The sequence below is a fragment of the Gavialis gangeticus genome, unplaced genomic scaffold (genome assembly GCF_001723915.1).
Source record: "Gavialis gangeticus isolate Ggan-Ray unplaced genomic scaffold, GavGan_comp1, whole genome shotgun sequence".
NCBI classification, from domain to species: domain Eukaryota; kingdom Metazoa; phylum Chordata; order Crocodylia; family Gavialidae; genus Gavialis; species Gavialis gangeticus.
The window spans coordinates 21,163,602-21,175,137 of record NW_017729014.1 but is presented as its reverse complement, the minus strand read 5'-3'; the positions used below and the strand labels follow the sequence as shown (position 1 = coordinate 21,175,137).

At 50.4% G+C, this 11,536-nt stretch overlaps 1 protein-coding gene across 1 annotated transcript in view; it reads right to left on the bottom strand.

The window, feature by feature from the left end:
- The window catches only part of LOC109293569 (protein-arginine deiminase type-2-like), a gene marked incomplete at its 5' end in the record, with an annotated part of 56,465 nt that overhangs the window by 34,967 nt on the left and 9,962 nt on the right, over nucleotides 1–11,536 (bottom strand). Inside the window, 2 exons of the mRNA XM_019511574.1 lie at nucleotides 2,354–2,426; nucleotides 4,267–4,450. Of these exons, the coding sequence (XP_019367119.1) occupies nucleotides 2,354–2,426; nucleotides 4,267–4,450 (257 nt within the window). The remainder of the gene's footprint in view (nucleotides 1–2,353; nucleotides 2,427–4,266; nucleotides 4,451–11,536) is intronic.

The window sequence follows — 11,536 nt, the reverse complement described above, 5'->3', positions numbered from 1 at the left end:
GGGGGGGGGGGGGGGGGGGGAGACAGGGATTTGAAAACAGTCTTCAAATACCTGAAGGGTGATTATAGAGAGGGTGGGGAGAGACTCTTCTCTGTGGCTAGCACAACAGGCGTTCGTGGGGATGGGTCTTGTAGGCACGATCACAATGAACAGAGCTCATCTTGGCTCACAAACCAGACTACCGCTCGTGAACTAGCCACTTTCAGTGGTCTAATTTACCGTGATAAAAAGACGTCAACATGTATTTTCAGGTGCGACTAACCTAACAAAATGGTGGGTTTTGGTGCAGTTTCGTGGCGCACATCTAAACAACGCGTACCGTGTACAAGTGCCCTTTGAGACCATATGGTAGGAATGATTTTGGGTATGAATACACAAGCAAGTTAGCACGGCATCAGCTAGGGGTGAGCTTGCTCCGCATCCACTGAGGGGTAAGCTGCTGCATGATTATCCTGGGCAGCAGCAGTTATCTCATGCTCTGGGAGTTCACAGCTGGAGGCCACTCGCCCCATCCAGAGTCAAATGAATCCATGCAATGATGGGCTTGGTGCAGCGCTCAGTCAAAATATTCAGCGTCTGCTTCCTTGTATAGAAGTCAGTGGCCGTAACACTCTGCCCTGGGGGCCTCATATGTCAGCACCAGATTCCTCAACAAAGCCGCCTGTTCCTTGCGCCCCCCATCAAGCTGTGCTCCCCCGGGGCCATCTAAACTCCCTGCGTCTTCCCCACCACGTTCGCATGGAGTCATCTTCCACCGTCGCCTGGGCCCAGAGGGAAGGCTGTGGCATATCAGGTTTCCTGATGCATTTTGAGACATCACGTGAGACACTTCTGTCCCCCTGTAAGCTGTTTTGCTGCTAAGGCAACAGTAGGAACAGCCTGCCCGGCTATAGTTAGTTACTATCAAGTGAATTTTACAAGGAGAGGGGAGAAAACCCCCCTCCGAACACTAATAGGCCTCCAGCCTGACGGAACAGAGCCTCCGCTGGAGATGGCAAAGGCATATGAGCACTGTTTCCTCAGCACCAGCTATGCACAAAACAGACACCAACGTTTTGTGCTCCATTATATCAGGGTAAGGCAGGAGAGACTCCACCGATACTATCTGGACTTAAGAGGCCATGAGAGAGATTAGACACCACTTTGCCCTTGTACATTTACAGCAATAACCAAGATCAATCTAGGCAGAGAAGGTCAAAGACTTGTATTTCAGTAGTGTGGAGACCGGGGCCCCATTTTGCTAGGTGCTCTACATACCAAGGGTACATCTAGAATGCAATCAGAGATGCAGTTGCAGATGTGGACATATCAGGTCTAGCCTTAACCTACCTGCGTAGCTTTAATGTGGTAAAGTTACAGCAGCAGACCCCCATGCAAATTAGGGGCTTGAGCACTGGCTTGTACTCATATATTCAGAGCCGTAGTCTGAGACCATCCTTACCCTGAGAAACTTGCAGCCTAAAGAAGCAAAAGGGTGGCAGAAAAAATGATCCCCATTTTACAGATGAGAACGGAGATGCAGAGTACTGAAGGCTGATGTTTTCAGGGGTGCTCAACATCTACCGCTGGAGCTAGATCTTTCAGGGATCCCACTTACTACACAAGCACCAAAGGTGAAATGCTGGGTTTTCCCAAGAGCCCAGCAGGCTGGGTGATTGCATGCTAGGTGCTGGGCCATTTTGAAACCCTGGCCACTGGCTGTCACACTATCCCGAAAAATCAGGCTCTTATTTTGGTTTGCAAAAAGGAAATAATACTGCTTTGAAAATCTGGCCTGTAAGAGACTTGCAAAGATCCCAGAATTAATCTATAGCAGAGCCAACAATCAAAGAAAATAAGGCTTGGAAGGGACCTTGGGAGGTCACATCTAGTCCAACCCCCTGCTCAAAGCAGGATCAGCCCCATCTACATCATCCCAGCCAAGGCTTTGTGTAGTTGGGTCTTAAAAACCTCCAAGGTTGGAGACTGCACCACCTCTCTGGGAGCCTGTTCCAGTGCTTCACCACCCTCCTGGTGAGAAAGTTGAATGGATCTCCCTCTCAGTCCTAGTTATGGACCTCAAGCACAAGGCCATGCCCCTAGGCTGAGAGTTCAGCAAATTTTCCAGCATTCATCTTTCGTCCTTCTATAGCACCTTCCCCCAGGAATCAAAGCCTCCCCTGACTCTTCCAGGATTAACTGCATTTAGAGACGGTGAAACCATAGCATAGACACTTGCCTACAGATGTGGCCAGGCCATGTCTCCTGGCTTGTCGTTACATGCCTGAGCCACGAGACAAACGGGGTGGGCTGGCTGTTGGACTGGGAGGAAAACTGCAACCATTCTGTGGAGCCCACCAGGGCTTGCACTTACCAATGCCTGTCAGGAAGATGCCGGCGTGGTCTACGGGGTGTTCTCCGTTCTCATCATAGTAGTTAACATTTACCTGGAAACACAAAACACAGGCTCCTGAGAGAGATGCCAGGAGGACCAGAGCGTGGCCGGTAACACCCAACAGGGACACAGCGCTAGCTGCCAATTCAGACGTCCCTCTCCAGGATGCATTGGCTTCCTGTCTGCCTTGACTACTTCTGTTTCCCCATCTTGGGCCAACCTGACTGCCTTTGGATGCTGGCCGGTGTCACCAGGTCAGCATGGTAAACTTACTGTGCCAGGCAGCCCTGCCCTCAAGCAGGAACCACGGCTCAGGGCAAGCTGCCTGCTAAACCAGAGGCAGCCAGGATGCGTCCCTGTGATGCCCTGAGCAGGCTAATTAGCACCGTCACACATGAGTACCTCTTAGCCGGCCTGCAGTGCCTCAGAGACATGGCTATGTTAGTTCTGGGTTAGGAGGCAGCTTGACCAGCACAGCACAGAGGCCAGGAGCAGTAAGTCTGTCATGCAGCTGTGCCAACATGTTGCCCTGTATCCCTGCACTGGAGAGCTCTCAATATCAGGCCATGTTATCTTTGCTCTTGCCTTGTCCCTCTCCTCTCTCCAGCACTTCGCTAGGAGGCAAATGATGCCACTGAACTGCAGAGCAGAGGTGGAAGACCCCAAATTCTTGGTGCAACAGGCCTTCCTCTGAAAGAGGGAAGGCAAGCAGAGGCAGGGAGATCTGCAGGCTTGAGGAAGGGCATGGAGGAGATGCCAGGAGCAGCCCACTGTCCGGCATGTCAACGGCGAGAAGAGGTCAAGGGACTGCCCTTGAGGCCACTTCTGTCTGCTCCACTCTTGCACTTAACTATGCCCCCTATTTGCAAACTGCTCCCACACGCCCTGTATTGCAAACCTTGCATATGGGGGAAACAGCAAATCCTAACAAGAGTTGCAACAGCTTCTAAGGAAGCGTCAAACTTTGTTGGCAACCTGACAGGGTGCAGGTCTTGGGCTTTTTTTGTGCTGGATGCTGCATTACTGACCTTAGCCACTGAGCATTCCCATTGAAGAGCATGTCAGATGGAGCCCACCAGTGCCCTCAAATGCACCACGATCAGCTGACCAGTAACCCCGCAGCATCTTCAACCAAGAGACTTTGGGTACATAGCCCTGTTGGCATTGGTGCCATCTTAGCACAGATAAACACGGCATCTGGTGTTCCCTGCATGGTTTCTCCTGGTACCAGTTACAAAACAGCAGGAGGCAAAGAGAAAAACGAGGCCACTTGCAACCATGAGGGGCTGTGAGTCTTTCTTCCTTGACCTCAGCGCAGCAGTCTTCACTGTGATCACAGACTACAGGTTTCTAGCACCTGCATTTAATAAACTGCAGCCGAAGGTACCAGTCAAACTCTGCACCTTGACCAAAAGTGCAGTTAAGCTAGAAAGAAGCTGTCCATTGAGCCCAAACTTACGTCACGTTGGCAACACCAGATTGGATCTTCTGAGTCTGGTGGCAGACGCATGGGAATGGAGCAATCCTACACAAGCATCCTTAACCAGCACTGTGAATTCAGGGCTGAACAGGCCCAGGGGCACCATCCAACTTCCTCTTAGGCATGGGTAGATGTGCTCAGGACACTTTCAATTCCCAAATCCTTCTGGATCTACTCTTCCATTGCTGCTGTGTCTTCTTGTGCACAGGAGGACTAACCCTTGTCCAACTCAAACCATAAGCGATGGGGTCAGAAACTCCCATCAAGGAATGAGAACCAACACCAGCTTGTAGCTATTCATGAAGATGCATCCCCTTATTCCTAGCCTCCCTAACATTTCCAGTTCCTCTGAACATGCCCCATTTCCAAGGAGCGCCCAGGATACCCTGTGCTGCCCCCAGCCTTCCTTTACCTTGTTATCGTTGACTTCTGTGCTGGCTTTGCTCATGCTGAGTCTCAGGGTCGTCCCCCTGTCCAGAGGCCATCGCTTTGCTCCGTTTGCTGGGATCTCCTCCGTTTGGTCATTTGTAACAACCTCCACGCGAACCCCGTCCGTATGCTTCACGCTGAACGACACAGCATTGGCATGGGCCGCTCTGGAATGGAGGGAGGAAAGGGAGGCAGTCAAAAGACTCTTGAGAAAAGAAGCCCCTCTGCACCAACACAGATCCCTTATTAGCAAGGGAAATAACACAGAGGTTATTTCAGCTTCTGGGTACTGCAGAATAACACACTCATCTTCTCCAGATGGTCCCTGATCTGGGTAACCAGGATTGTCCTTCCCTGTCATTAAAAAATCATCCCAAACTCTAGCTCATTAGTATAGGAAATGATGATTGCTTTGATGGCTTTCTGTTGCTTACGTGAGAGGAGCGGTGCATGCAAAGAACTGGAGCTAGCAATTGCGGGGTCTGGGTTCTCTTTCCCACTCACCTACTATCTCCATGTGTGCCTGCAACCTTGAAAGTCACTTTGACTTCCATTTTAAAAACCCTGGAGGTTTTTAAGGCCGGGCTAAACAAAGCTTTGCCTGGGATAATGTAGTTGGGGGCTGGCCCTGCTTTGGACTAGATGTGACCTCCTGAGGTCCCTTCCCACCCTCATTTTCTATGATATTGTGACCAGCAATTTCTCCATCTGCCCCACCTTTGCACAAAACATTTCAAGATCCCCGGTGAAAAGGCACTCAGAAAGTAGCAACTCCCTAATGTAAAGGGATTTGTAACAGTTTGGGGAAAAAACTCCACTACGAAACCTTAATGTCCACTGCTTTTTACTTCTATGCATGTGCATTCAACCACCCCCCATTCCAACAAACTGAGGCACCCATGCAGCTCAGATCCTGAAACCCTAGACAAGTATCATGCATCCTTCTGGACATTTGCATACAGGCTGGAAAAGATAGAGCCTGCCCACATAGCTGAGCTCGGACCCTCTGGATGGAAGATGGAGCTCTGCTCTCATTATTAAAGAGTTTGCTCCAGAAATGGATTAAAATTGGTGCGTCCTGTTACGAATTACACTCTTAAAGCCACGTGCAGTTCACTCTAGGCTGGGGCAATGATCACGCAGAGCAGACACCCAGAATCGGATGTAGAGTCTATTTGCTGCAGCGAGGTGCCTCCAGAGAGGGACTCTGCTTACCAGTTATAATACTATTTTATACCTTGTTAGTACGTCAGCATTAGTTCGTGATTAGCTCGTGCTCATAAGAATACCCAATCATCTATTAACTAAATTACTATTCTATCCAATCAAATGGCACTGTGCGCGTGAACACCGAAGTTTAGCTCTCATGACTGAGATGTTTTATATATTCTTGCCAAGATGTATTTTATCTTACAAAAACAATCCTTGCATGGCTTTTAAGGTTCCTCTGTTGACGAGGTTCCTCTGTTGACCGGATTCAGCTAGTTTCAAAGCTTATCAGTAACACTTTACACAGCACTTCTCCTTTCGCCTGTCTAGTATGTGTTGTGTCCGCTTCTATGTATTGAGATTAAAGGTAAAAGAAATGGCCTTACTTCTATGTTGTAAAATCCACACACAACAGTCCGCTGGTTGCAACGGATTGCAATGCCTACTTCCAAGATTACAGCAGCATCTATAGAGCCCAATCACAACCAGAGCGAGGCTTGGTACAAGTGCAGCAGAGACCGGATGCAAGCACCGTTGCACTCTTTAGTATTTACAAGCTAAATAGACACAGGCAGCAGTCTACAAGCTAGCTCAGGTCCATCTACCCCGCACCGCAGCCACTGCTGGGACTGCAGTGTGGGTAACGCACATCCTCACACTCCTCCTCTGCCTTCCCTCGGACCACAGAAAGGAAGGAGAAGGACCCCCTTCTTCCTCCACTGGCCTGTCCAGCCTAGCTTCTCCCATCTCAGCACTCAAACCAGTGTCACCATTCCCACCAGTGACCCTGCTTGCATATTTTAGTCCTTTGTCTCATCCCCTATCCATCCTGCCTACTCAACTGCAAGCTCTGTGGGGCAGGGGGTTGGCACTGAAGTGTAGTAGCACCAGCAACGGGAAGCAAAAGCAAGCCGATTCATAATGGTCTCCATGTGAAGGGTGCCACTGCACTCCAGGATCTCTTCTACACAGTATGCACACTTCAGGATAAAGTTTTCATCAGCCGCTCACCTCTGCGTGCAGAAACCATGCCTTCCTCAAGCCAGACAAAACCATGACTCCTTCGTGAGGCCCATGCTGGTGCCAGGTTTCAAGTGCCGGCAACTCTTTGCTAGCTGCACCTTTCAAACAATCTAGAAACCAGCCTTTAGGAACTGATGTCTGCCCAGTGCCATCGGGCACAGAGAGACGCACCAAATCTATCAACAACAGATGACAACATGAGCTGTTACGAGGCAATTGCTATGCCCACCTCATTCTGCAGCTATGCAAGTGTAGCAAAAAGCGCTTTAACCACTTCATTCGGGCTCAGAGCGAGCGCAAGTTAGCTCACTTGCATAGTTCCAGGGCCTTGCTGATGTAGCAGATAGGAATCGCCAGCTGTTAACAGAAGCGGATCCTCCTCCCCTTTTAAAGCAGTTCAAAGATATGCTTGTCCTTGCTGCAAGATGGGACCCAGAGGTTAATGTAGCAAGGGGCTAAATATAAGGCTCCATGCAAATATTAATTCAGATGAATCTGCAATTACTTCTCTGTGACTGTATTTCCCCAGTTGGGGATTCCCTGCTGCCGGGAAAGATCCTACCCAGGAAAGTGCAAGCGGTCGCAACAGGGCTGTGGGCACGCCTGCGACTAATCCAGCCAAGTGGATGCTCAATGAAAGATATATCTGCCAGCTCTTGTTACAAGTCATTTGGTGGCTCCCCTGCGCGTGCCCGCATAGCCCGCTGCTCTGGTGAATCTAGGATTGCAGCTGGCCCAAGCTACGCTTCTGTGAAAGACGCGTATTTTGAATAGTGGGGCCTACCAGGGCTCAGGGCAGGAAATCTTTCTAGGAACTCATTTGCACTAGCACTATTCCCAGCCAAAGCATGTTGGCACCTGTTAGCCGCATGAGCCGACACAGGGTCTGGGCTGTTGTCCCTGGCTTTCTCCATCCCCCAAGACACCCTCCGCTTTGCAGCCACCTGGAGATGACACCAAGAGGAAGGAAGAGGGGACATAGCTGCAGAAGCGGCCAAGGCAGAAGCCCATGACCTGGTCCAAGTCAGGAGAAAAACCGAAGTCCTTTATACCATGGGATGACATGGGCCCGATCCTTTCTTCCACTGTCGTCAAAGACAATATGGCCAAAGACTCAGTAGGAGCAGGATCTGCATTGTCCCACAAGTCTACAAGCTCAGTGGTGTGGTTTCAGAGCCAAATTAAGGACCCAGCTCTATCCACTTTGCTGTCAGGCAGATGCTGGCCATTCACTTTACTGCAAAGGAGTCTTGGCTCCAGGGAAGCATGGAGGAGGTCTGTGGGGTCTAAATATTCAAAAGCCCCCCAGCCAGATGGCAAAATTTGGCGAGGCCACATCTCAGCAGACCTCTTGGCATCTCGCAGAGTCCATTGCAGTGTAGTGTGTCCCTGGGGATATAACAGGGGAAGACAGCATAGCACTGCAGTGTCTCCAGCCATTCCCCTCCACAGGGAAGACTCATTAGCGACCGACAACATGACTCTGATGTTACACCCCTGCATCACTCATTCTGCACCAATGCAGTTACCACTGTTACTATGATGGAGATGTTTTATGGCAGGTCAGCCCCTGCCTAGAGAGCAGCTGGCTCAAACTCAGCCTCAGTGACCACGTCTACACTTTACTGCACAGTAGACTAATCTACTATGCAGTAAAAAGTGTCACTGTCTACACATGCAGGCACTTACTGTGCAGTAGTCTACTGCACAGTAAAGCTAAATAGTATTAATTGCACACGTAGGCACACCCAGTAAGGCTGAAAAGATGCTTATTGGAAGGGGAAAGGAGGAAATGCTTTGAGACCCAACCAGGTCATTGTTCTTCCGTGGAAAAAGGCAGAATGTTTCTGAGCCCCGGGATGTCTAGTTGACCCTGGATTGTCAGGTGACATCGCCATTAAAAATGCTTCCCTTCACCTCTGCCTTTCCTCCTCCTGTTGGAAGAGCATCACACCAGACTGATCCACTTCACTCCCCAGATGGAAAACTGTCACACTGCATCAAGTGAGGGTGACAGTCTGGAGAAGTCACCATGAAGAGCTCAGCAGCCCAGTCCCCTCCACTGGCTCCAGGTCTGCTCCAGTTGGGTTGGCCAAGCCCAAGTGCTGTTTTTCAAGACCATCTGATGGGCTGCAATTAGTTGACAGCAGCAATCGCATCAAATCATAGGCTGGAAGGACTCTTTGATGTGCTAGACTCCCAGGGGAGCTGAGTAATGTACTGAAGACTGCAGAGTGCTCAGAGAGTGGAAGGGCTGGAGGGGTCCTTGGGACATCACATCTAGTCCAACCCCCTGCTCAAGGAAGGATCATCCTCACCCGACCCATCCCTTATGAGTGCCAATACCCGTGGCCCACTGGAACATCAGCCCTCTGGGGAAAGCCAGCCCATTGCTCTTTGTGAGCGGCACAGCTACCTCTGGACCAAGCTCCTGGATGAAGGCAGACCACCTCGAGTGTCTCCACACTGAGCCTCTTTTCCCCCAAACCCAGAACTCATATATGCCCCAAGGACCTGTCCCGGCAGACGAGGATAACAGTGCTGCAGCAGCACAGAAAACCTGGCAGATGTTTTGCCCGCTCCTGCAGGAGGTTCTTTTTGGAGCTTGCTGGGCGTATATGTTTCCATCACCATTGGGCCAACCTCACCCTTTTGACCTCCATGGGGAATTTGCCTCTAGGTTCAGGATCAGGATAGCAGCCCCTTGGACTATATGGCCTGATTAGGAATTAATCTCCGAGGTGCTGAGCTACTTTGATTGTTGCCGACCCCACTGGGAGCAGAGATCTCTGCTCCAGTCCAAATCCAGCCCCAAATGGAGGGGGTCATGGACCAAGGAGCTGCATTTAACCACCTGGCACAGAACCACTTCACCCACTCACCACACAGGGTAGGGAGCAGGGACCCTGTGCTGCACCTGGCCTAGGCTATAAAATGCTCTTCATTGCAACCGTGCAAGCAGCTTAATGGTCAGCCCAAGTTACGCCTGGGAAGTCTGACATGCAAGAGCTCCCAACATGCCCTGCATAGCTGCATCCTCCTTGGTGTCACTAAAATAACCCAAGGGCAAAGTTCTCATAGCAGAGTGATGCTGGCAGAGGCAGATTCAGTTTCCTTTCGGACCCAGGCATGTAGGAGCAGACCTAGCTGATGTACAGCGGGTCAGATGTAGGAGATGGTCTCTCTCACCAGGAGATGGGCTTGCTGGCTCAGATAGAGCCATGGCAGGGAGCATCTCCCCCTCTTTGCAAATTGCTTGAGCTGATTACTGTCCAGATGTTTCTCTGCCTTAGATGCTGCTGCGGGATCTGAGCACTTTGCAGTCTTCAATGCACTCTTCTCCCCCAAGGGGCAGGGCCCCCTTGTTGAGATGGGGGAAAATGGGGGCCGGGTCCCCATTGGAAACTTATAGAGCTCGGCAGTAGCAAGCTCAAGGGCTAGTTCCTAAATCATAAAGACTGTGGCACAGCACCATGGGTCATCTAAGCAGCACAGGGATAGATTAATTAGTGCTAATCAGCCTGCCAGGATGTCTGTCTCCCTCACCTTTCATAAAACGGGGCACTAAGAAACCTGTTGTAGGACATCTGAAGATAACCTTTCATTCATTTTAGCTGAGCAAAGCCTGTAGCCTAAACTACGTGAATGCAGGATATCTGGCAATGCAGATTTTCAGTCCCATGTCTTGAAGAGCCCAGGTGGTCTGAAGGGGGGCGGATCCATAGCAACAATTCGGAATCATTTCAAGGTACGGGGCAGGTGCGAGTTTCAAGCCCCGGGGCTGTCCACCAGTCTCCCAGGTCTCACGGATAGGAGAGGGTCCTACAACCACATGCCAGTCGCTGCCATCCCGCAAGGCTCAGTACAGCAACAGAGCTTGAAGCTTCACCCTGACATTACCAGGTCATGTTCTAAGCTCCCTCCTGCTGAGGGGTAATGCTGAGATAATCCTATAACCAGCCCACGATGGGGCATCAAGTAACAAGAAACTCTCAGTTACCAAAGCAAATAATTCTGTTCCTCTGACCCCACAGCTCATGCCTAGAAACTGGAGCCTCTCAGCTTTCAGAGAGACATTCAACCAGTGGCTTTGCAGCGAGTGGAGGGTGATGCTAGTGTGTCTCTGCAGGGACAGCGACAGTCCCCTCCATTCCCCTCGGGTACTTTACAACACATTGGAGTATGCCAGGCCAGAGACATGTGTGGTTGCATCTTAAAATCCAACCTGGTGTGCAACCTGTCTCTGGGAGACCTGGAGCCTCCCGGCCCTGTGTCTTTAAATGACGATACCCCATTGCAAACCAGCTTTGGTCTTTGGAGGAAGAGGCAGCTCCCAGAATTGCCCACCCACCTCCTGCATGGAAGAAAGTCTCCTAGAACTGCATACCCGAGACTCAACCCCTTCCTAAAAAGATCAGCTGTGGAGAGGTCTCCGCTTGGGACTTGGCCGCTGAAGACAACTCTTTTCAGTTTAGAATATACCGGGGAAGAGTAATTTTTCCAACTATTTCAGTTGGTCTGATAAAAGATATCAGGTTTACCCAAAGAACCGGAGAGAAGCACTTTAATTTCTTCACGTTCACTAATGGCAGGGATTTGTCCCGGCTCCCACCACCAGTAGCAAACACCAGGGCTATCCCTGGTATAGAGCAGGCCACGCCACCATTGCACCAGCTCCCAGCAGAGTCCAGCTGCAAGCACAAATAGCTGCTTTTCATCTCAGCATCAGGGGTTGATACCAGTGTCCAGCATCTGGCTGGGTCAAGGTCGCTTCCAAATTCTGAATCTTTATGGCTGATAATCTTTCCAGCCGAGTGCAGTGTAGTTGCCCGGGGATGATGTTTGTTGTGGAGAGGGAGGATCTCTTGCAAAGAAGTTATTTAGATGAATAAATGAATGCATCGAGCATATAGTAACCCAATAACTTTTCTGCCTTGGTGCAAAGCATTGGTGCTTCCTTTGTTTGCCCTGTGGGGCCAAACCCTCAAGCCAGAACCAACCCTCAATTTCCATGCCCCCCC